At 36.3% G+C, this 26,303-nt stretch overlaps 1 protein-coding gene across 1 annotated transcript; it reads left to right on the top strand.

Annotated features, from left to right (window-relative positions):
• The first annotated feature begins 935 nt into the window (after positions 1-935).
• WDR64 (WD repeat domain 64) lies at positions 936-23,009 on the top strand. The gene is made up of 8 exons (XM_010706936.3): positions 936-2,230; positions 3,202-3,332; positions 9,319-9,421; positions 9,936-10,039; positions 12,583-12,612; positions 20,697-20,804; positions 22,148-22,362; positions 22,871-23,009. Exons 1-8 carry the CDS (start codon positions 2,083-2,085, stop codon positions 23,007-23,009), a joined length of 978 nt encoding a protein of 325 aa, XP_010705238.2. The 5' UTR covers positions 936-2,082.
• Positions 23,010-26,303: the final 3,294 nt, after the last annotated feature.

Raw genomic sequence — 26,303 nt, 5'->3', positions numbered from 1 at the left:
AAATTTGACAAAGATCATATCTCAGAATTCCTGGTTAGAGATTCTTTTTCATAGCAAAATTAAATAGATCCATAAGTATGCAGTCTATTCAGTGCTTTATTTTATAGTGGTCACATTATTAATACAGTCAAATTGCAAACATTATTCAAGTGACCTCAAATTCTTCTTGAGCAGAGTTCCATTTGTCTTCCAGGCAAATGCAGCATCATAATTAATATGAGGGCAAACTAAAAGAAATGTTATTGTATCATATCAGATCAAAGAGAAAGCTGGAAACAGAATCCTGACTTCTTGTTCTAGTCCAGCACTTGTCCTGCCTAACAGTGCAGATTGACACAGCCAATATAGCTGTGTCTTTGATCATCTAATTAATTCCAATATATAATATTGGAATTAATATTATTTAAAATAATTATAAATTATGAATATAATTTTAATAACATTTTATTTATAACAGCATTAATCCCAATCATTTTCTAAGTGTTTCAGCTTTTTAACAACAGGAACACGAAACTGAGACATCCAACTTGCATTTTTTCAGGGTTGCACTATTTCATAGCCCATTATTTTAATTTCTGGAAGTGTTTGTGCGGCTTACTGGAGGTGCATCTCAAAGGACTAAATATATAAGTAGCTGAGCTTATAGGATTAAAGCAGTGTAGCAAGAAGCTGGAATATAAGGTCTCCAGTGCTGTACTTTAAAAACAGTACTTGAAAATCTCTCAGTACTCAGTGAGTTTGTTGACATACCAGATGGTGCTGGGTTTTTGTTGCTTGTTTTGAACTCTAAAACTTATTGTTTCATAGGTATGGTAGAAAGCCAGACTACAATCTCTGAAAGAAGAAAAAAATAATAATAAATTAAAAAAAGAATAATAAGAGAACAAATTAAAAGAGAAATGGTTACTAGTCTTCATCTTTTTTATTAGGATTTCTACAGCCTTCTTCTAGCATTTGTTTTCATACATGTTCTTTTTGCTGTTCTTTAGCCTTAAACGCAGATAAAAGCCTAGTGATTATTCTCCATCTATATATAGCTGCAGTACCTATCTATAGCACAAGGAAGAGTTTATGGAAAGAAGAATCCTTTTATCTTGGCATTAAAATACACTTGACATTAAAAAGGGGCTTTTAATATAGATGGATATCTGCTGATAATGCAATATATAAGAAAAAACAAACACGCGCAAACCTAATGGCAAGGTTTCAAAATTAGGGCTTGATCTTCCAGAATTTGTAATCCTAGCTATACAGTGTAGTCTGTACTAGGATGTGAACTTTAAAACATAGAGCAGGGTAGGCAGAAATGTTGCAAGAATCTGGATTAAGAGAAGAGGCTGCCTCAAATAAGTTCACTGAGGCAAGCACAGGTACTTGCAGCAGGGAGGTGACCCAAATAGCTAACTGCATTAGTTGGTAGGCAGCTCTTGGCAGAAAACTTGAAGACAGCGCGAAGTGTAAGAAAACTATATGAAACTTGGAGATGGCTGGTATAATTTTCCTTCCTCCTCATTCAGTACAGAAGTCTGAAAGATAGGACAAACTTGTAACAGGTATATTCTTACTATGGAATGCTATCTTGTATTGCTAAACCAGTGCCAGCTATAGCAGAATTGAAACCTGATGAAGTCCATGCCTGGCTCTGAAAGTGAGAAAGTTCATGCATGTTCAACCAACAATTGCACCAGATTCCAAGAGCTGATTTTACTTCCCAAGTTATTAGTAATCAAGTGGGTGGCAACCCTGCATGTGTCAGCAAGATTGAAACTAAATGATCTTTGAGGTCTCTTCCAACACAAGCCATGCTATAGTTCTATAATTCTGGTTTGTGACCTAGGGCTCCTCAGCATGTAGAATTCTGTGATGTATGGGAGGGTTGTGACATCAGCTGTTCACTAACAGATTTTCCAGCTTGAGATGCTGAACTAGGGACACCTCGTTATGTACTGTTTGGTATACCTGTCATACAACTGCATCTCATATGAACTCATGTGGGAGTCTAAAATCTAAGGAGCAAAACGAGGCTTGGACCACACTGTAAAGAGAGCTCTCTCCTACCTTTTTGTCCTCCCTTATTAAAGGATGTCTGAATCAAAGGATTGTGATGAGAATTGCTCTGCTCTTGAAGTGCTGGATTTCAAGAATGCTTTAAAGCAGTTCCAGAAACTAGTTGAAAAAATAGTAATCCAGAAGAAAAAGGAAAGATTAGGCTGGTATATTAAAGATGATGGTAAGAGATGCACTTTCTCAATGCATGTGTAATTTTCACATCAATAATAGGTGTCATAGAAACAAGACTGTAGGAAAAATATCAAACTGATATTCAAACTGTGACTTCTTGACTTGCCTTGTGAAAGTGATTTTAATCTCCTTTTATAGCCTATGGTAAATTATAATTATAAAGCCATAATAGTTGCTCATGAAATATAATTGACAGAGTTGCCACATACACAGATTAGCACTTCTGTGGCATTTCCACTGATCTGTAAAAGTACATAATGCATTACGTAAATTCATTGTCGATTGTAAACATTTAAGACAAAGTTTTGCTTTTTTCCCAATGCAAGTGACTATTTCTTGTCTGAAAGGATAAACTTCATGCTAGGTCATTTTTCAGGCTCATTTCAATAGAACAGGTATATAATCAATGAATATTAAGATGTTATAATTACAAAATAAACAAGAGAGTTAGGCAAAGCAGATTATAATAACAAAAAGAGAATAGATAGAAAGCTTACCCATATCCTGGGCTCATTTATGAAACTCCAGCAGAGTGGATCTCCAGAAGAGATCCTTCCCCACCAGTAGTCAGCCCTTAAATGGGTCTAGGATTGCCTTCACCTGTGCTCCTGTGGCTGACTCATTGCTTGCCTCAGGTGATCAATGAGAGGTTCAGGCCATGATTCAGCAGTTCCCATACAACAGGTTTGTATATAAATTATGGAGTTAAGGGAAGACAAGAATAACTAAGAATTTTTGAGATATCCTTTTACCTATCTGTTTCCTATCATGTTCTGCAAAGTGGGTGGTTTTGGAGAGTAGGCTGAACATCTTTTTGGCAAAATGCTTTAATGGATACAGTGTGAGGAGCTGAAACTTGCATGTTACTGATATTTAAAGAAAAAACAGGAGCTAGGGAAGATAAGGACAGAAGATGTAGCTTCACAGTTTTTAACTCTGGATGTTGTTCCTCCAATACAGATGAGATAGATTATGATGAGTTCTATAGAACCACACAGACACTTTTTGGTCCAGAAGTCAAGGAGCATAATGTTAAGGCCTTTTTCAGGAAGATAAGCAACAATCCTGATGCAAGGACAGAATGGTGTGAGGTAAGGATTTTTAATATTTATTAAATATAAGCAACTCTACTACCATACCACCAACATTCACCTCTGACACTGTGGGCCAACATAATAAAATAGGAGGCATTACTTTTGGAGCAACCCTGATACATTAGCTGAGCTTTCAAATCAAAGTTACGCTACACTGTTTGTATGAGTTTGAGGAAGCTGTCCTCTAAGAATGCTTGAACTTATTATGTTGATGCACATAAATGCATGTTGAAGAATAACCTGACTGAATAAAATCATTTTTCCTGCTTGTTTTGTGAAAGAGCACTGAGCTGCTGACCAGAGCTGCTCATCCTGAAGCAATGTTTGATATACTAGATTCCTCACATGGCAGCTGGGTCTGGAGCATGGACCTGAGGCTAGAAATCATTATGTCCAGTCATGAACTACTTTACTGATACACATTTGCCTCAGGCATTGCAATAAAATGCAAGAAATGTTATCACTACAGTATGCAGTTTGTGCCCTGGGGATAGGTCTAACTTTAGCTAGACCATCATAAATTCTCTCTCTCCCTCTCTCCTTCTGCTTTACTCAGAGATAAATCTGCACCTTACTTTGATGGGAAACATTAAGAGCTATACTGCCATTTTAGTAGAGGGCTTTGTTACAACAGCATTCTTCCTTATTGAATTCTGTTGTAATTTATTTTTCTGTCTCTATGGTAAATGCAAATTCTGGAGAGGAAAAAAAGGAATGTAATAACGAGGTAAGTATAAAACAGAATCTGATTTACGCTCTCCCAGCTTCTGGTGGCATATAGCTTAAGGATTTTCTGTGCCAGATTTGCAGCTGCAGGATGTGCTTAGTATCCTTCAGTGGGATTTTTATCTAGTTGTTCATAAATTACTTCTGCATTCATCGAAAAAAAGATATTTCCATATTATCCAGTTTTATTCATTTTATGAAAAAGTACTTTGTTTTGTTGGTGGTCTGTTTCTCCTGTATTTTGTTTGCCTGTTTGTTTATTTGTCTTAATGTATTTTTTGGGGGGAAGAAGTATTTCACACAAAGTTGCTGGAAGTTTATCTGTAAGGGAAGTTGTAGTTCCATTGCTAAATGTACAAAGATCAGACTATTTACATCACTCTGACTCTGATTTTTTTAACTCAATGTGGCCTTATCCAGCAAAGCTTGAAATACAATACTACTTCATTGAAAAGCTGCAGTGAATTTTTCAAGTTTTAATCCTGCTTAATAGGAAATTTGTTGGTGATATGTATCATCAGCTATTTATGCATTACAGAACACATTATTGATCCAAGCTCTGTTTAAACATCAGATTTTGTTACAAGTAGTTGGCTACAGAGAAAGAGATGAAAACTGTATAATCAATAAATATACAGATGCAATAATTATGAAATAAACAAGAGAGTTTAGCTAAGCAGGTTATTATACCAAAAAGAAAATAGATAGAGTGCTTACCTTTGTCCTGGGCTTGCCATAAAACTCAAAAGGAGGGATCTCCAGAAGAGACTCTTCCTTCCTGGTAGTCAGCTCTTAAATGGGTCTAGGAGAGGTGCAGCCAGGCTCCACCCCTTCCTGCAGCACAGGTGAATTGCCTTCACCTGTGCTCCTGTGGCTGACTCACTGCTCACCTCAGGTGATCAATCAGAGGTTCAGGCCATGATTCAGCAGTTCCCATACAATGGAATTAAGAATTCTGCAGATTTCGCTTACACTGAAACAACATTGTATTGATCATCTGATAGTTATTTGAGCCCAACTTACATTAACTGTAACTTGAATGTTAGCTTCTGTAATTGTGGTAAAATCCTTTCCAACGTGAATGGACCAAGACAGATATTTCCAGACTTACTGGAATAGTTTCTAATAAAATAAAAACAGGACTATTCTGTTTGGTGGTGGGTCTTTTTTCTATTTTTTTTTCCTCTGTCAAACTACAGTTTCAGTTTGGTTCGTTGAATCTTGGAGAGTTATTGTACAATTAATGAATATGTAGATGGTACAGTATATCCAGGAGCTTAGCTGATGTAACTGTTATATTGGAGCAGGAAAAGAAAAACACTCACCCTATCCTGGGCTCACAAAATAGACTCCAGTGGAGCAGATCTCCAGAAGAGATCCTTCCCTACTGGCAGTCAGCTCTTAAATGGATCTAGGAGAGGTGGAGCCAGGCTCCACCCCTTCCTGCAGCACAGGGGAATTGCCTTCACCTGTGCTCCCGTGGCTGACTCATTGCTCGCCTCAGGTGATCAATCAGAGGTTCAGGCCATGGTTCAGCAGCCCCATACACTTACAAATGTCAGAAATTAAATCAGTGGTTTTTTTTTCTAGCTATGCTAAGGGTTTATGACTGTAGCTACACTGTAGCTCTATGGTCTCCTTATCTCTTTTTCAATTTGCAATATTTGAAGATGTGTGTATTTATGCACTGGTAGGAAAGATAGATTTATTTTTTCCACTTATGTTATTCACTCCTTCTCCTTTTCTATTTTACTTTTTTGAAGCTGACTGTATTTAACACTTGATGAGTTTAAGAGTCATTTGCTTTTCTCATTCTTCTTAGGCTTTATATTGCTTTTAAATAAAACTTTTATTCAAAAAAGCAAATTTTCTGTTTTGCCTATTGAAAACTCTGTTGGAAAGGTAACTGTCCTCTTAAAAGACTGAAAACTGTTTTGGGTATTCTTCGTGAAACCAGTTGTTTGAGATAGTGACAGAAATAAATAAGTCTCCTCTAATCAATGCATTCATTCTTATAATGTTCATTAAACTACTAATTATATTAGACAAATCACATTTTCTAACCTGCAGCTTGAATGAACATACTTAATTACCCTCTATGAAAAATGGAAGTAGCCTTGATCTTGCTTTAGCTTCCTTTTTATCACTTATTTTTCGATTGTATCGTCAATCTTGATTACTTTCTGTAACATACCCAATATTCATCACATCTTCTGTGATCTATGCTCTAGTTTTCAAATTTTATTCTACAAGGACTTAATTTCATCCTGTTCTCCTGAATTCCCCTGCTGTTTTGTGACACTGTTGAGCATTTCATTTATCTTGAAAGCCAAGAAAGAAGCATACATGTCACTTTATTCCTTTGACGTTCCCCTTTCATCATCTCTGTCTCTCTCCCTTCCTAGAACTCTTCACTCTGACCATTTTCTTCTCTTCTTGCCCTCACAGTTATAAACTTTTCAAATTTACCTCTCTATATCTGGCACCTCTTTAGCTTGACAAAATCTGTAGAATTTATTTCCATTATCTAAGAGAGCATGGCCTTATGCAAGCATTCCATTCCTGTCTCTTCCAGATGTTTCTCTTTTTCAAGTGCCTTCATTTTCAAGAGTTTCCAGCACTCTCCACAACAGCATACCTACACTCAAATGGAACTTTTCTGTGAGAAAAATATATATATTAAAAAGATATATATATAAATATATATATTATATTTTTAAATCTTCTATTTAGTCATGTTAGAGTCTACTCTTAGGCATTCAATGGCTCTAAAATATATCCTAGGCTAACAGCTTCATTTATCAAACCTCTGCATTTCTTCCCTGAAGGTGGTTGACCCTTTGAAAGCTCTATTTTTAGAGGCAAACATGAAATATATGTAAATTGCATTCTGCCTGATATTCTGTTTTCTTTGTCAGTCTCTGCTATGGGCTGTGCACTAATTGAGATCCCCTGTCTCCATTTTGGAGTCAGCAGAAGCCATTTATGCTACTCTGAGGCATTTCTAAGATCAGAATCCTAGAACCCTTAGAGTTGGAAGAGACCTCTGAAGGCCATCTAGTCCAACACCCCTGCAATGAACAGGGACATGCACAGTTAGATCAGGTTGCTCAGGGCCTGATCCAGCCTCACCTTGAAAGTCTCCAGGGATGGAGAATTCACCATGTCTCTAGTCAATCTGTTCCAGTGCCTAACCACCCTCACTGTAAAAGACTTTTTATCCAACCTAAATCTAACTTCTTTAAGCTTAAAGCCATTTCCCCCTGTTCTGTCACCACAACCCCTGCTAAAGAGATATGCCTTTTTAGGGCAGTGTTATGCCTGCTGAGCAGAAATCAGATGTGTCACTGTCTGATGTCTGCAAGAGGCATGACAGGGCACACCTGGGCGTCTCACTTAGAGAGCTTCTACCTCTGTTGGCCTTAGGTCAGATACTATGCTGGCCCAACCATACCATCAAGACTCAGGATGACCTCATACTAGGCCAGTTTACTATTTAAAAATAAAAAATTCTCCTACCAAAAACTTAGTCCTGAGAAAGGTAAAGAACCTATTCTCCTTTGCCTGGTAAAATGGGAACGTGCTAAAAATGCAAAATGTCACTCTTATCTTCTAGAAAGATGAGAGGAATGATCCAGGGAACTAGAGGGCTGTTAGCCTAACCTCAATCCCTGATGAAGGTGATGAAACCACTAATTCTAGAAAACATATCCAAACACATAAAAGATAAGAAAGTGATTGGGAGTAGTCAGCATGGGTTTACAAAGGGGAAATCATAGAAATTGCATATAACCAACTTAATAGGCTTCTACAATGGCATGACTATCTTGGTGGATAAGGGGAGGGCAGCGGATGATTTATCTTGACTTTAGTAAGGCTTTTAATGTTGTCTCCCATGATATACTCTTAGTCAAGCTGACCAAGGATGGGTTAGTGGGCAGGGAGACAGAAAGAATACTAGCTGAACTTCTCAGTGGCACAAAATCCGGTTAAGGCAAGACAATATTGATGTATGTGCCAGGGGTAACTATTGGTAAATATACTATTTAATATCTTAATTGATGACGTAAATGATAGGAATTCCAGGTGAGCACTTGTTGCAGAGATGCATTCAAACATGAATCTGTATTCAGATTCATGTTTGGAAACAAGATGGAAAGACAAGGTGATGTTAAAAGAAATTAAACAGAGGAAAGTAAAGGATTGTAATGGATGATGTATTGACTGATGTTTTCTGATAATAATTGTGTACATAGTAAGGAGGGTGCTATGAAATGAAAGATAGAGACTAATATTCTGTAAGAATATGCAGAATACTTTTTGTTGAAAGATGTACACGTAAATTGCTCAGATAAGAAAATAGAAAGTTCTGGTGTATGAAAAATATTAAACTAGAAAGAAGTGTGAAGTTTTGTCTTGCGTACAAATGGGCTCTGCTTTCAGAACACATTAAAGGAAGTGACTATATGATGTCCATAATATGACAAAAGAGATGAAAAAGTATCTCTCTGTACAGCTATAAAGGGCTGACCTCATTTCCTGAGGAGATGACTAACCTGCACTTGGGTACAGGGATTGAGTTGATGAGAGCATTTCAGCTGGAACGTTTTGCCATCCTGGGAGAAATTAGCTACCAGCCTGCATTTCCCCTCCAGGAATCTTCATTACCATTACTACAAATGAAACATTGTAAGGCTGAGGGAAATAGTTGAAAAAAAGTTTTAAAAAATGGGCTGTATACTTTTTTTTGTTTTCTCCCCAAGCAAACAGGAATCTATGGATCTTGAGGGAAAAGCTCTTCTACGTAGGCTAACCACTATGCTACTTTGAATCAGTTTACAAACATTGTGACTTTTGTTTCATCTCCTTCTTCCAGTCTTTCATTCTAACTGAAGTCTAGCTCAGGAAGCACATGTAGATAAAAATGGAAAAAGGAAACAGAAAATGATTGCTTACAGGCAATCATAACAAATCAAATTGGTACTAATAGCTTTATCAATTAGACTGTTTTTATTCCTGGTACCGTTTATTCTGGCTTGTTTCCAAACATTGATGAAAAGTTGTGCCTGACTAGAAGATCTCTGCAATCTAAACTCATAATGACAGCTAATAACTGAGAGAAATAATGGAGGGAAATTCCTTATTCAGGAATTTGAAATGATAGAAAAATGACGCATAAAAATTGACTATCTGTATATAAACATATGTTCCAGATGTAGTATAAACTGCTAGTTTTGTTTTATTTTGTTTTGTTTAGATTTTTGGCTACTTCATAGAAGGAAATGGTGCTACGCCTTCCCATTTGAGAGAAGAAAACACAGTTTTCCTTACATCTGAAAAACAGCAGATTACTTATCGAGGTAATCATCTTGTGTTTAAAACAGAAACTCCCAAAATGTGTCTGTTCAGTGCTCCCTTTTGCACATCTTATTGAAGTTACGGTGATAAAATCTCATGGTTACTTTTGTTTACTAATCATGCTGCTGTTTCTTGTGTGTTCCAGAATAAGTTTCTTATTAAGGTTTGTGAGCACTCCTGAATCATTTTGAAATTACTAAGGTGTCTGACTCAGACTATTTATTTGGCTTTTGTGTTTTAAAAAAATATATATACATATATATTCTAGAAAGAACTAGTACATGGATGATGTGTTAATGTTATTTTAAAATGCAACATGGTTTTTAAAATTGAGTATAGAATAATATATGACTATGTTTTATAGCCTTGAAGTTGGTGCCAGTATGTATTTCAGGAAGATAAAATGTTCTTGGTATATGGTTTTATTTCTTTAGTATTATGGGTTTTTTTCTTTGTATGTATTGTATGTAGACTTTTCTGTCCTTGAGATGAAAAATCACCTTGTGTCTTTCACAGTTGTCAAGGAACGAGATATGATTACAAGCATAGTGAAAGTGCCCCATCTGGATTTCACTATAACATCCTCTCAGAAGGGAGTGCTAACTATTTTTAACAACAAGGTAATTCTGACTCAAACTTTTCCTTATTCTACTAAGTAGTATATACATGAACTGGGTTAACTGTGATCTAGAGTGCAAACTTACCCATAAAAAAGCCAGATATCTTTTTTTTTTAAGTTAACTTTTCCTATACTTTTAAGTACAGTGGCAAATGTACATTGTTATTTTAATTATAATCCTACTCAACAATCCATAAAAGATAAATAAATAAGTAAAAAGAGTAAACAAATAAATAAGTAAATAGAGATTGCCAATAAGAAAATGAATAGAAGTCAGTTCAATATAAAATAATCTGCCTTTTTTTTTTTTAAGTTTTCTTAAATTCTATATATGCTATATTTGTCACTGTGTATTGCATACACAGCGGAAACCAGAGAATTAACTGTTCTCTACAGCTGCTGGGAATATTTAGAATGGACAGAAAGATTTTTTGGTTGTTTGCAAAAAAGAGTTATTCTATAAGTAGGCTCTTAAAGCTTGAAAGTCTTGAATTTTCTGTCAGTCTTCATGACACTCCTTCACAGTCACTCCCCTTGTCAGCAAATTATAGGGAGATCTGTACCATTTTAAGTAGAAGTTCAGGTTCAATATCATTTTAAAGTAGGTTTTGTAAATGAGTCTCTGAAATGATATTACTATTTAAACATACAATTCTAGCTGCCATGAGGTACATCACAGTTCTATGTTCATTCAAATGTTCTTTACATTTATACAATTTTAATACAACTAATTTATTAAAAGCTTTTCAAACAATGAGTAAAGCTTTTAAACAGCAGTAATATTTTCTAGGGGGTCAGCTAATCAGTGCATAATGCTTCTAACAGCGGTTTGCAAAGCAACAGTGTTCTCCTGTGGATGATTAAACAACAAAGAAATACTGTAGTTTTGGTAAATACTGAAGTAATTTGTTTGAAAGCCTACTTCATTGTCCTCCAGAGTATTATCCCTCTTGCATACCTACAAAAAATAATTTCACAGATTATAATGTTAAAGTTAGTTTCCCTTCTCCCGCTCCCACACCTCCAGCCCTCCAACTGCTTTGAAGTTCTGAATTGCTGCTTTCTCATTGTCTGGACTGATGTCACTCTGACACCAGTGACTGCAGTGTAACTGATATTACACCCAGCTGCTTAACGCAGTGAATTACAGGAAACCTCAAATCCCATTTACAAATGGGATTTAAATTCTGAAAATGATTAAGGCACTACGACATTTCAGTTGATCTGAGCAAATGACCTTTGACTTCACTAAAATTGCTCTGATGCATCTTGATGCAAGATAGAGAAAAATCTAGCAGTTTAGCATTGCATTCATTTGAATCTTGTGACTAAAATATGACTTCATATCATAAAGCCAAATAAAGAATTAACAGCTTTTACATCATTTTTTTCAGTCAAAGGCCAAGGACTTAAAGTGTCCTGTCCTTAAGCCTCAGCTAGTGAATTGTTTTGTCTAATCTGCCTTTTTAGCGTGTTGATAAAGGACTATGAATATGCTTGCTCTGAAGGTGCTGCTTGGTAAGACTTCTGCTCGGAATATGAGCTCATGAGCAATGTACTGACAGATAATGAAACTTATTTTTGTATAATTCTTGCACTTTTAAAGTACAGACCATTAAATACATGATCTTCTTGGATTGATATATATCTCACATAAGTCAGTGTGTTCCATGCACATGAGTGATGAATAGTGTTTGGTCTGATATAATCAGGGAATCTGACTGTATGGGGCTGCTCTATCACGACCTGAACCTCTGATTGATCACCTGAGGCGAGCAATGAGTCAGCCACGGGAGCACAGGCGAAGGCAATTCACCTGTGCTGCAGGAAGGGGTGGAGCCTGGCTGCACCTTTCCTAGACCCATTTAAGAGCTGACTGCCAGTAGGGAAGGATCTCTTCTGGAGATCTGCTCCACCGGAGTCTGTTTTGCTGAGCCCAGGATAGGGTGAGTGTCTTTCTTTCCTTACTCCAATATGACAATTACATTAGCCAAGCTCCTGGATATACTATACCATCTGTATATCCATTGTTTATACACTGACATAAAACACATTTTAACTTTGCGACATCTGAGACATTTGACTATTATGAAACTTTTATATGGAGGAAAAGATAGGGCCATATTCTATTCATTCACACTGAGGAAAACTGATGTCCAGTGCAAATAAGCTTTCCCCGAGATTAATTTGGTATTGTTTTATCTGCTCTTTAGAAAGCACATATTACTAGTTTTTAATTAATACTGTGTGAAATCTGAGAATAGCTTAAAAAGGTAAGAAACCCAATTTACATATAAGAATAAGAACAAGAAAGAGATTTTAAACCACCTTACTGCTTTTCAGTGTAGTAAACTTCAGTTTAATGTAAAATTTGTTTAACAGTACTCTACTCAAAGACTATCCTTGGTAACGCTGTGCATCACACCTTTATGAGAAGAAATACCACGATCACTGCTTCTCGCTTTATGAAATAAGGAATTGCTGGCAGAGCTGTTTTTAGACTTCTAGTTTAAATGCTAACAAGTTATTATTTTTATTTTTCAGATGAAAGTTCTGGCAACCACCAGTGTTAAAGTAAGTTCATTTTCCTCCTTCTTTTAAATCTTTTTGAAGTAAAATTCAATAAGTATTATGGTGAAATAATTAGAGACTGAGCATTCTTTGGTATGTCTTCTGACCTTGAGACTTCTGTGTAATCTGACATGGGGTACCATTGGATGAACACACTCAGTTTTTTCCTTTCAGTTAAGCAAATGTTTATGTAATCTGATTTACTTCTTCTGGTAAAAAGAAATCTGTAATGAATTTTGCTTTTTTTCTACAAAATTGTCTATTGGTAAAATTTCTACTCATTACCTTTCTAAGACATTTTATTCTAAGCTGTAACACTTCCTTTGTTGCTGTAAAATTTGACTGAGAAAAAAAATGTAACTTTATTAGTGAAAAACAGTTCTACATCTTGCTAGTTGGATTGGTAGGCTACATAGTATGTACTTTAAAAGCTCATTTTAGGTAATTAATTTCCTTCAGTTAACCTGCAGCCAAGAGGAGTGCCATCAGACCTAACACAGCAATGTGATCCTTTGACCTTAAAGTCTATGTGGGTGTCTTGTGCCAGGGGACAGTGCATTTTTGTTGATTCTTATGCACATGCCGTGATTGTTCTAAAATGAAATAGAAATACTCAAGGCCACAAGCCCAACTATTCAAAGTTACCAAGTTTAGGCATGGATTGTATTTAATTTGTTGCAAGGCTAATCTGTCCTGTGGAATTGATGTGGAGAGAAAAACTGTAAGGAACATTCTTGAGACGTGTTGGCTTTTAGACACAGACTAGGGTCGACTTAGAGCTTCTCTTATGATTCTGTTACAGGAATGAATTTTGATAATTTGCTCCTACTTTGTTTCTAAGAACAATTTTTCCAGTCCATATAGGTAAAGGTAGAATTAGAACACCCTTCAGTGCTTTTCCCCAGGGACACCAAGGGGAAAAAGCTGGGATGCCAGTCTGATGTTGCACTGAGCAGTATGTGGGTGCATAGTACTCTTTTTCGTCTGGGCACTGCACACTAATGTTAGAGGTAATCATCAGTAGAGGTGGATGGTGTTAATAAGAAAATACTTGGCAGCAATGGCAGGATTTGCACTGTTCAAGGAGACCTTTGCCATATGAAGGGAGAAAGGGGGATGGGTTTAAAATGATGGTACCTCTTCATGTTGTAGTATAATAATTGTTAGAACTGTGATTCCAAACAGATACAGTACCAAAACTGGTACGTTTTACATCATCTGTGAATGCAGACAGCTGTTCAGCTCTGCACCATCTGCTGTCTCTTACTGTGTTCCACCTTCCAATGTTTTTCCAGCTGAGGTGCACATACTTTTATATGCTTCCCTAGGGAAAGGACGAGGGAAGATAGAAATAGTTCAGATTCCTCCCATTTGGGATGGGGTATCATTGTTGCTGAGTATCACTGGATTGGCAGAGATCATTGCTGCACACAATGCTATGAAATCCTTCTAGCCCTCTGTCTGGAGGATTAGTAGTTGCTTATTTCCTTTTTTGGTATTAGAACTGTGAAACTTTCACATTTTTGTTAAAAATGTCCCTCTTCTTCCTACTCTGCCTTGTCTTAGGAAATGAGCAATCTTAATTAAATATTCCTATTTAAATGTTTGCACTGAAAAGTCTTCTCCTTGGCGATACAGCTTCCTCTCATTCTTCCTCTAATTACTGTGCTGAAAACAGAATGAAACTGGCTATTTTTGGCTGGAACTTCTTGGTGTTTTTAAAAGATTTAGATCTTTGCAAAACATAATGTTTTAAGCTACTTTATTTCTAAAAATGCTATATCCTTATCCCAAATTGCTGTGAAATAAAATGGGTTGAGATAAGATAAGAAGTTCCACTTCCCATGGAGGGATAAGAGAACAAATTCCACTTACTTCCTATGCAGTAAAAATAGTATATGGAGCAGAGATGCAAGTCATGGCTTGAACCAGTGATTGAGAATCTGGTGGGAAGGCAAGGCCAACCCAGGGGAGCTTAGGTGCATGCAATGCACCTGAATGACCAGAAGGAGTGGAGCCAGGACCCACTCCTTCCCAGACCTCATTTAAGGGTTGGCAGTAGAGGTAAGGGTACTTTGCTGGAGATTTGTGCATATCTGGGGTCTTCTGAAGGTAAGCGGAGTCTTTCCTAAAGCAGAAAGGCTGTGAAATACAGTAGTTCTAGGAATAAAATCAAATAAGTTGCAGCCATCAGAGTTTTCCTAGCATCATGACAGTGTAAATAGAAATTAAGCAATGACTACGTTGTATTAATCATTTATGATTTTGTTCCAGATATTTCATGGTGAACAGGTCACTTCAATCAAAACTGATTTTATTCCTTTATGAGGTTATGTAGCTGGGCAGAAATAACAGAGGCATAAATATAAAACTTAAAACTGTACTATATTTGACTTAATACCACATGACTTTCCGTTTTAAAATATGGCCACTGCAAAAAAAAATACTGAAGTACATATTAAATGAGTTAAGGACTGTCCAACTGACAGGGACCGAAAATAGTAGACAGCATGGGAATGCTGTTGAATGGAAACAGTGAATAAGTTGCTTCTCTTGCAGCATGGAAGTGAAATGCCTTAAAAGACAGATAATACAAAATAGCATAGACAAACCTAGTGGATGGAAGCTAGAGTCAGACAAGATAAAAAAAAAAATTGTACTGGAGATGGAGTGAAGACAGAGCCCTGGAGTGACAGGGTGAAAGAATATTGAAAGCTGGTGTAGGTGCCTGGGTTGTCTGTCAAGTACTGCAGCATAAAGAGAAGCACATAAAGCTTTTGCTTTAAAGCTGAACATAGGCCACATGTTTTGCTTATAGTCTGTCAGACTCTTCTATCTGCAGCTTCTCAGTGAGTCAAATCAATCTGTCAATGCGCACGCTGTTTTTTTCTTTTTTCAGGACTTCACTCTGTTTCTGATAAGTCTCAAGTCCCACAAGGGAGTCTGTTTTGGCAAGAAATTTCTTTGTGAATTTTAAGGATATAGGCACCATACTCTACTATTTACACAGCCCGTTTATTCCATATCTTGAACATAGAACTAGCCTGGAGGAGATCATTCAACTTCAGCAACAATCTCTGCACCTCTGTTAAGCTCTATGTTTCTCAGCGAATGTTCTCTGGAGCGTGCTATGAAGGAAGCCTAATTCAATTGTTTCTGCAGACCTTTGTATCTATGGGTCTTTAGTGTAATTTAAGTAATTTCTCTTGAATTATTTAAGACAAATCTAGTGCAACTTTTCTTAAGATGTGAATCTTTATATATGTGAAAAAAAATTCTGTTGAAGGAAGAAAAATACTGGTGCAACTGGCTGAATATTGTTTTCCATCTCTCTGTTGGTATCATATCATATCATTCTGCCTCCTATTGTCTGTAGACTGAAACAGAGAAGAACATAATTAACACTTCTTCCTCTACCTGTAGAGTTGGTGTTAAAATGCCAACTAGAGAACTGACTCCTACAAAAAAGAAAATTCTGTAAATAGGCATCTAAGAAAAATAACCTTTGAAATAAAACACAATGTCCTGTTCTTTTCTTAGCTTAAATTTTGGGTTTATTAGAAATTACTGGCAATTCCTGTATAGTTTAGTCTATACTCCTTTTCTGGTCCAATTGTTTTTTTTTCCATTTACGGAATAGCACTCGAGGTAATTTACTTCCCACTGTAATGACTGGTAAGGTCTATCTCTCACTCTTCTGGATGCTACTTCGCAGTATTTTGTTTCCCTTTGACCGAAGAATATCTTTCACTCACTGGACCACCTACTGATCTTACATTTCTATGTCTTTTTAGATCTCAGTCCAAATTCAATGAAAACTAAATCATTAAAAGATAAATGCAAAGAGTTACAAGACTGTTTTGTAGCATAGCAACTGTAATGCCACCTGACAACTAGAACCAGCATGGTATCTTTGCAGCTTGTAAAATATTTGCTATGCAATTACATATGTCATCCCATTATACTCATCACTAATCTGAATTTTTCCAGCCTGGCCCTCTCATTCTTACTAAATGATGCAGAATTTCTGAATATCCTAGTAGCACCTAGTACTAGTTTCTGAAAGCAAATACATTCATAGAAATACTCTGGTAATCTCACTATCTATAGATTGAGTTCCAGTTAATGGATTTTTCATAAACCATTCAGTTTTCCTTTCTGAAAATAGTTTTCAATGAGGAGGAACATTAATTACTTCTATAGATCTGTCAATTCATACATAGCTGTTACCAAGGAGCCTTTTCCTTATCTTTTACCAAAGACGTTGGGAGCCTCGAGGGCAGCATGTTAGTGAAAAAATCTACAAATTATTAAAATCTTAAAAGAAGCTGTAGCTGCCTACATCTGTACTTGTGTGTCAGATAATCATACCTTGTAATGTATGACTATTGCTTGCACTTTCAATGATGTTTCTCTTTGGGTGATTTCTTGTATTCTGTTTCTGTCTTCACAGAACGATTTCATGATAGAATTTTATTATAGCAGATCATGGAGTTTCCATTTCATTTTAGATCAGTTGATTTCCTATCCAAATCCAGATACTTAGTAAATTTTTCCCTTGCTTTCAACACATAAAACAGAAGTGGTTCAATCATTCAATCTATTGAAAACAGTAGATTTTCAGGCAGGCAATAACAATTCGAATTTTTTACTGATGTAGTTTCTTTGTTAGCTGCTGAGAATTTACTAAAGATTTATTTTTTGTTTAGATTTTAAATGTTTTTGAACAGACAAGCAGTTGCTGCTATAATTCAAGTCAGTAAATCAAAAGGACAAGTTTGTTACTTTCCAGTTCTGGAAGAACTACAGTCTGGTTCTCTTTCAAATGCACTGCTTGTCCTCTCAAATCAATGCTCTTTTAAACCAGACCTTTATTTTTTGAACCACTGATGTAGAAAGGCTGTGTCATTCCATAAAAAAAAAGTGATAGGTGATATCCTTCTTTGGATTACACTAGTCCAAAGTCAGTTATCCATAAGCTGTACTGAATTTTTAACTGCATGGAGCAAGATCATCTTACAAATCTCTGGATGCCTTAGTGTCTCTATGAATTAGTTAAGAGGCATAGGGAAACAGAGAACAATTTTCATATTTGTAGTATCATGTGAAAGCATTTACCAGTGAAGCCTTTATAAAAATGTTTGAAACTAGGAGATTTTGGAAAATCAGGAATTTCTACTTCATACCTCTGAGCTAAGTCTGAGCAAGACAGTTACATCTTTTGTTCTTTGTAGTATACTTATGCTTTAAGAATTACAGAGCCTTTATTTAGGAATTTCAGCAGATAGTGAGCAGGAACATAGCAAAAATAAATGCACTCCTTGTGCTGTCCATTTCTGTTATCATCAGAGTATAGATAAGTACATATACATATACATAAGTAGTATAGATATAGAAACTAAGAATAGCTAGATTTAAGCTTTTATCAGATAATCTTTCTCATACATTCTTCTGTGTTCTCCGTGCCATGTATATCATAATTGCACAGGATTACACCTGTTTTCATTAATGTAAATTGTTTGTGTATGAAAAGACATGCTCCTATGATTGCTGGAATTGTTACCTAAAAGATGGTGTGTATTTCTTATTGCAATTCTCCAAAATCTTATTTTTGTTTTTGCTACTTGTTAATTTCTTTGGTTACTCAGCAGTGTCTCACACAGTAACTGGATTGTTTCTGCTAAGTAGGTGAGAAATACTTGGTGTTCACCTGGGATAACTCACTCCAGAAAGTGTATACTGACTGACTTTTGAAGATTCAGTTACCAGGACATTATTTACAGGGAGCAGGACTTTTTGGAGGAGGGAAACATTTTAGCTAATATTAGATGTCTTCTCACTTTGCTGTCCTGCAATGCAATTAGTTTTGTTTACTTGTTTCCAAGAAATATCTGAGATTTTTGTTTGTATTTCTAGGCAAGTATATGAAAAAGATTCTGGTTTCCGGTTATTAGGGCTTTAAGTCCTTTCATCATGGCCGATTATATTTCCTAAAATTTAACTACAAACACACATGCAGAAAAAAACACTTAGACTTCCTCTGTAAGCAGTCAAGAAGTGGAAAGATTCTCCTTATTGCTCGAGTTTGATTATCCTTTTGCCTCTGTGCTATCTCACTGCGTATGATAACCTTTTGAAGCCTGTGCAAGATGTAGCTTGGTTATTCTGACTGCATAAGTACAAACCAGGTCTACAAGGTGGTAATTTAATTAAATGTGAAACCAATTTTTTTCATGCCAGTTAGTTGTTGTTATCTGACATGATTGTGGAAGACCCAAAAAGTTGGCGATAACAAAGTCTTCTGTAAGAATTACCAAGCATTCTCCATAGCCCCTGGAGGAGTACAATTTTCCTCTTGTCTCTTGGAGAAAAACAGTTCAAGAAATCCTTGTAAATGGATTACCATTTGTACATGGCCGTTAGAAGGGAAAGAAACAGTAGGGTATTGACATGACTGTCAGTATTATGGAACCTTTACACTAACAGCAAAATCAATACTGTGTATAACAATTGAAACAAAAGTGGAAGCATAAGCTGCTGCCTCATCCTCTCATCAGTGAGAGGAGACCAACCCTGCTCTTGCTGTAAGCACCTTTCAGATATTGGAAGAGAGCAGTAAGGTCTCTCCTTAGCATTTCCTCTTCCCCAGCCTAAACAGCCTCAGTTCCTTCAGTCTCTCCTCATAGGGCATATTCTCCAAGCCCTTCACAAGCCTTGTTGCCTTTCTTTGGACCTGCTCCAGCACCTCTATGTCCTTCCTGTACTGAGGTGCCCAAAACTGAATGCACTACTCGAGATGGGGCCTTACCAATGTACAGGGACAGGATTACTTCCCTAGTCCTGCTCAACACACTCATCCTGATAGAAGCCAGGATGCCATTGGCCTTCTTGGCCACCTGGGCACACTGCTGGCTTATACTTAGCTGACCAAACTTCAGTTCACCATCATTTTAGTCTTGTGCTTTTTGCTTCCTAATACACAGTTTTCATCCTTGAAGTGAATTGATCCCCATTTTAGTTATTTATCAAGTAGTTCCACTAGAGCTAGTGTTGTTTAGAGGATACAGGTAGGTATAGATTACTTGAAGATCTCGGGGGGAAAAAAGGTGACTTAAGCCTGTGTCATTGTTTAATTGTAACTTTTAAAATAATGGTTTTGCTATTGCGGTATATCAGAAAACATCCTATATTTCAGTACGTGAAGTTAATGTAGAAGATAAATCTAAGTAAGATATGTAAGATAAATAAGATAAAATCTATTAATAAACCATGGGGTAAGACTTTGAATGGAAATTTTTAAAAGTTAAAAAAAAAAAAATTGATACAATCTGGAACATATTCCTTTTCTAATCCACTCTCATTTTAGGAAGGTCCATTACATTTTCAGAAACTAATAACTGTTCCAATATATTTATATTTAACGGTTAAACAAAAGCAAATTTCAGGGTGTTATTGTAAATTTGAGTCTCCACTTTGCAAGATTAATTATTTTACATTATGATCTGTATAATTGCAGTTATATTCAAAAGATGGATTTACACAAGCATATATACTGCATATATTTGTAAACATAGAATATACCTATTGGAAGTATGTTTTTATATTATTTAATACAAAATACTTATTTTTAGAGACATTCATTTTTGTAGGGTTTATTTTTGGGGTAGGGTTTCACTTACAGTTGGAAATTTGAGTACCTTTAACTTTTGTTTTTAACTAAATTGTATCCAAGGAAAAAAATTCCACTTCAACACAGATATATAATCTCTTAACTTCAATGTGCTGTGCTCAGAATGTTTTTTTTCAGTGTTACCACAGTTCAAGTAACAGTATACTTGTGTTGTGTATATCCCTTTATGTGCAATCTGCATCTGTGAGTTATTGATTACAGGCTGAGCCGAGCTACTGCATTTGTGAGCTACTACTGGAGTTAGAACTGTGTCTCACTAGGTTGGGCTGCATCTAGCAATGGTTAGTGCTGAGTATATGGAATTTATGCAGAGATGGTTAAATACTTCTTAAAACAACAGACAAGATTATAAATTCTCAGAAAATCCTTGTTTAGCTACTCTTTTTATTTTTATCAGGATACTGCTTGGATCAATGGATGTGATTTCCTAACTCAGCTGAAATGTGTTGTGGCTGTAACTGAAAGGACGATCATCGTCTGGGACTATACCTCAATAGGGAAAGAGGTAGTGTGTTGGATCAAGCAAGTGTGAACGGAGATTTGGAGAAGGTTAATCAATTTTTTTCAATGTACATTCATATCCCTTTTGCCCAACAGGATGAATGCATTAACTTTTGTCTTTGTAGGAAGGTACTCAATGAAACAGTGTAATTCATGTTAAAGAATACTCTTTTCACACCAAATGTAATTTTTAGACTGTCTTAAAACTTGAAAGAAAAAGGAAAATCTTGTCCTTATGTTTTTTGCAAACAAACTGACAAAAGCAGTTTATTTTTCTGTGTATCTAATGCAGAATGTGTGTGTATCTGATGTATGTGCACAGCTACCTTGGACTGTATTAAAAATCAAGGGACAGGTCTTCCAAAGGAATTCAGCATAGATTCCTTTGAGATAACTTCCTGATTGAAAGAAAATCTTGCTTCACATATTATATTTTTGTTTGGACTTTTCAAGTGTAAAAGCATCTCAATTTTGATAGTATATGTTCAAGCAAGTTTGTATCTATGCAACCTTATACTTTATTACAAAATATGATTGTTTTGCAAGGATTTCTCATCCATGCCTTAGCTCTTTCACCCAGTTTCTGTGGTTTTCTCAGTAGCTTTGAGGAGATATAAGGAAAAAAAGCAAAGTAAATATTTTTGGAATAAGATAAAGCTTTATAATTTTTTCATTTGTTCTCTTAAAATTAAAAGTCCTGTTCCCATGCTCAGATAAATCAATGGAAGTCTTTCTTTCCATTCAGTTGAAATTCTGAGAAGGAAGACTTGAACATTTATTCTCACAGAGGTTTCCTCCAGTCATTATATCAGTGAGAGCTGTAACTGTCTTGTGGCTGAATGAGAAATAATTATCTTTTGAAATCATGGGAATAATATACAGACACTCTGTGGTATGTTTTTTCAGTGTTTCTGTGCCATACAGAGAACTATGAAGCAGTTGATTTCTATGGTATATGAACAGTTGACAGTTTAAGTTGGCAGGGTGCTTTAATCAACTCAAGATGGAGTCCAGACGGTATAACCAATAAGTAGAATAATGCAGATGACCCCAAATACTATTCCTAGGCCTTCTCAGTGTAGGAAAATACCACAATGGCTTGCAGCTATATTCATTGCCTTGTCTCAATACCTAAAAATTCAGGCACCTGCCTATTTAAGCACATTTGGTACTCCAAGGCTGTATTAATAACTTCTAAACTGTGTGTTACTGTTCATTTTATGGGTTGAATAGTTCTGTAAATCAGCTATCTCACACTTCCTGTTGACAAAAATGTTGTCTAGAAGAAAACCATTTATGATCTTAGCAAGTACACCATCCCAATAAACTGTTTACTGAATTTCACAGGGTAATTACTTTATCATCAAACCAATTGAAAACAGTCTGCTCTGTGTTTGCATGGTGACTATGTCTGATCAAGTGGGTGAGGATAACATCCTAATGGGAGATGACAAAGGCTATGTTAGCTTACTTAAAGTGACCAGCGATCACTTTGGATTGAAGCAATGTAAAGGTAAAAAAGAATCTCAACTTCAGATCTTGGATTCCAAAGATTTTAACATGTAAGTTATTAATGATAAAATATTTTATGTTGGGCGTTATTAGTTAGTTTGGAGTGTTCTCTGGCCTGAGTGAAGGGTCAGCTTCTCTGTGTGAATTAACCCAACCTAACAAAGAAAATAATTTTTAAAACTGCAAGTAATGTAATTTGTTTGTTGTTGTGTGAAGGAAGTGATAGAATTTTCAGTAGATCTTACAGTAGAAAGGCTGGAGAGCGAAATTTCAGGGAAGAATTCACAGTTGCTTTTATCCAGATATAGGGAAGTCTTATTGTGTTTGCTTAAATAGAAGCATCATTATTACTAGAGAAGAGCATAATTCAACTCTAACACTAGCTCTGTTCTACTATGTTTGCTTTTGAGCTGAGAGAGGTGTTCTGCACCTGGCTTGGATATTCAGTGATAGCATTTATTGTGTATAATCGCACTGACAAAATTTCTGTCCAGCTATGGGCATGTTGCTGTAGGTGCTACTAAATCCTAGTAATAACATCTCAATTTATATCCATAGTGTTAAACGCAAGCTACACGATGACTGGGTTTTGAAAGTTAAATATATTCCTGACCTAAATTGTTTTGGATCTTGCTCCTCGGACAGCATTCATTCATTTGTTTTAGATGACGTAAAGCGACTAGAGGACAACTTGTAAGTATGTGATAAAGTCAAAAAAAAAAAAAAAGCTTCTTGCTTTATTACTGCATGAGATTAGTGCCTTGCAAGATGCCATCTTGTTATATTGAAGATGTCTTTTCTAAAGCACTGATAATGCATATAAAAGTACCACTGCTTAAATACTTGAATGTTTTTGTTTCCTAGTTTACAATGTAGGAAAGAATTGATATGCGTTTATTGCTCATCTCTAAAAATAAACTACATTGGCAATGTCTGATTTAATTTCCCAGCAGGAAAAATATAGTTAGAAAAGACTGTATTGTTATGTGTATGTCATGTATCAATTTATTTAAACTTGATATCCACAAAAATCAAGGAAGTTTCAGTTATAGATTTAATTTCACAAGAAACTAGTTTAAATCAAGAGAACAGTTTATTCTGTGAATTGCAAAATGTTCCATTTGACTTGGAAATTTGGAAAGAAAACATACACTGGAAAATCAAAATAGTCAAAAGTGTACATGCTATCACCAGTCAGTGTTTCTTGTACAGAATGTTAACCACAAATGTCTTGGTAGGTCTTTTAGTTAACACTAACTTCAAATGCAATAAAATATATATCTCAATGCATTTTTCATACAATGGCTAACTGAAATTACAATTAGCCAACTGAATAATTACGTTGTTAAATGCCGCAGATAGCATTGTAATCAGGTTGTTCTCAAGTGGGGAAGCACGACAGTACTCAATATGAGTGATCAAGCTTCACCTTATTGTTGCACACACAGGGTTTATATATGGTTCCAATACATGTGTTCGCTTACTATTGGTGCACAAGGTGGGTGGCTAGGTGGGCTGCCTGGCTTCAACCAATGCTCAGCCAGCATTCACACCTGTGCTGTTGAGCTCATCTGCTTATCAGCCTTCACACATCCACAGAGCACAGCTGCGGATGTGGGCCTGCTGTTTACATGCTGCCCCAAGGATGTTCTGTCTCCCATCTTAACTCCTAATATTTTCTCATGGGTATGCACTCTGTGCTGCTGCACCAGCTATGCTCGTACACATTCTCATGCTCCTGTAGCCATTCCCCAACAGTTAAAATAGCTGTGCATCAAATCACTTTGAAATGCCCTTTCCATAAGTAATTGTGGTTTCATTTTGATTTATTAGTGCTAACAAAATTTCCCCAGTTGTGTTTCCAGCAAGCAGTTGCTACTGTACTTGAAAAGGGATTGAACGTGTCATGTCTTCTATGTGACAATTTAGTTTCTTTGTAGATGATGGCTGATGAGTGGTTATAATCTTTTCTTGTAAAGTGTGTGTGTATGTATGTGTGTGTACTTGAAAAGGGATTGAATGTATCATGACTCCTATGTGACGATTTAATTTCTTTGTAGATGATAGTTGATGAGTGGTTATAATCTTTTCTTGTAAAGTGTGTGTGTGTGTGTGTGTATATAAAAAAACAAAGTGTGGCAGAGATCACAAGATACTTTTTCTGCAAGGCCATGACTTGGGCAAGACCTCACACTCCCTTTATTCATCCTGTTACTGGTAGATGATCAAGACTGTTTATTAAGGGGTAAGAATTAAGGAAAAAGATGAGAAATTGTGAAGCTATCTGTCAATCACACATTTAAGTTAATTACTTGCTATTTTACACCATCAAGAGAAGACTCCTTTGTTAGGGCTCTGGAAAGAAAGCTGTTCTCCCTTTAGTTAATAGAAACTCAACAGTCTTTTATTTAGATCTGCCTAGAAAAAACTCTTCATCCGCAAAGTTTCCAGAGATTTTCAACATATTTACCATCATCCACAGTTACAGTTCGTGATGCCCATAGTTATTCTCTCATTCAGAATAAATGAACTACCCTGTCTGCATTTCAAAGAAAAAAAAAGTCTTTAAGTGTGTGTTCATTTGGGTCTGTCTAGCCTAACTATACTGGTGGTCGTTGTTTCCTGGCAGAGATGAGTATTAGTCCTGCTGTTGCTAAATTCCAAGTACAAGAAAATTCTCATTCATTGGTACCAGTGTATGAAATGTGTAGTGATGAGCACAGGTTCATCAAATGGTGGGCTTAGATGGAACACAGAGTCAATCTCTCTTTGTTGGCTGAATGTCTGTTTTGGTGTTGTGTTTTGTTTTAGTGAATACAAGAGAATTTTTGTAAAATGTATTTCAGGAGCTTGTCAGTCTCTTTGTGTTTTTATACAAGATAAAATAAATAAAATAGTAACACTGTATGAACTAATATGAAATAAACAGCATAAAAATGTACTTGGTTTATGTAAAATAGTAACCACTCTATATCCAAAACTGGCAGAGACAGTTGGCTTAATACTTGAAGCATGCTTTGAGCATATTTTTTTCTGAAGGCCTTCTTTGGCAACAATTACCACTTTAGGATTCTGTTTGGAGTATGTCTGGCTAAGGATTCAGATGCTCAAATCAGAGACATACTATTTTAGTGGCGAATGCCTTCTGTTCCAGTTTCATTGATGCTTGCATCTAATTCACTTGCATAGTATCTTGTTTTAAAAAAAAAATAAATTACACGTTTGTCTCGCTCCAATTCATAGGAGGGAGAGGAGGTTCTTTTTAATATCTGTATACCTGGTGTGAGATTAAGAATTAACAATTCAAATGTTGGTCTGACTAGTTTATTACAAATCTTAATTAGGGAGATGGGGAAGGGGAGGACAGACACTATTATGAATTAGGGTAATGAGGAAGGGAAGGAGAGTGATAGAAAGGATGGGAAAGAAGAAGTAAGGAGTCTATAGGAAGCAAGAGGGAGATAGTCACCACCATGGATTCACTGTGGTTCATAGTTCAGCCATTGATCTTCAGGAGTGGTGTGTCATTGGGCAGTGTTGTTCTGTTGAAGGTGACCATGGCGATGATGGCCCCTTTTCAATGGTTTCAAAGTGATCGGAGTCAGCTGTCTTTGGAGTGACAGCTCAAACCCAAGGTGGTTGAGTTAGCTCTTCTTGGAGTGGCAGCTTCTGGCTTTGGGATCTCAGTGGAAACTCCTTTGTTCCTATCTCCCTGGCCTTGTCAGCAGATAAGAGGGAGCAAGGAGACGCCAACTTGTATCTTGCCTTCACAGGATGCAATAGCATCATCCCTCACTCTCCCATAGCAAACAGGAGTTATTTGGTCATAGGCTAGATTTGCCAGTAAACAGTCCTGAGCACTATCTTCCAAAGGCAAACAGCTAAAATTGTCCACGCAGTGATGTTGATTGGCACACGGCAACACCCATCACTCATCTTCTAGACAAATCAGTCTTATTACAAGAAATACCTCAGGAAGCAAGCTTTGAGC

Source organism: Meleagris gallopavo, chromosome 2 (genome assembly GCF_000146605.3).
Source record: "Meleagris gallopavo isolate NT-WF06-2002-E0010 breed Aviagen turkey brand Nicholas breeding stock chromosome 2, Turkey_5.1, whole genome shotgun sequence".
Classification (NCBI taxonomy): Eukaryota; Metazoa; Chordata; class Aves; order Galliformes; family Phasianidae; genus Meleagris; species Meleagris gallopavo.
Note: the sequence above shows the minus strand (reverse complement) of the source record. Positions and strands in the feature narration are given on the sequence as shown.

Coding starts and splice junctions, on each gene's coding strand:
- WDR64 (XM_010706936.3), top strand. CDS start 2,083: ATGTCTGAATCAAAGGATTGTGATGAGAATTGCTCTGCTCTTGAAGTG. Junction 2,231..3,201: donor CTGGTATATTAAAGATGATG/GTAAGAGATGCA, acceptor CCTCCAATACAG/ATGAGATAGATTATGATGAG. Junction 22,363..22,870: donor GATTCCAAAGATTTTAACAT/GTAAGTTATTAA, acceptor TTATATCCATAG/TGTTAAACGCAAGCTACACG.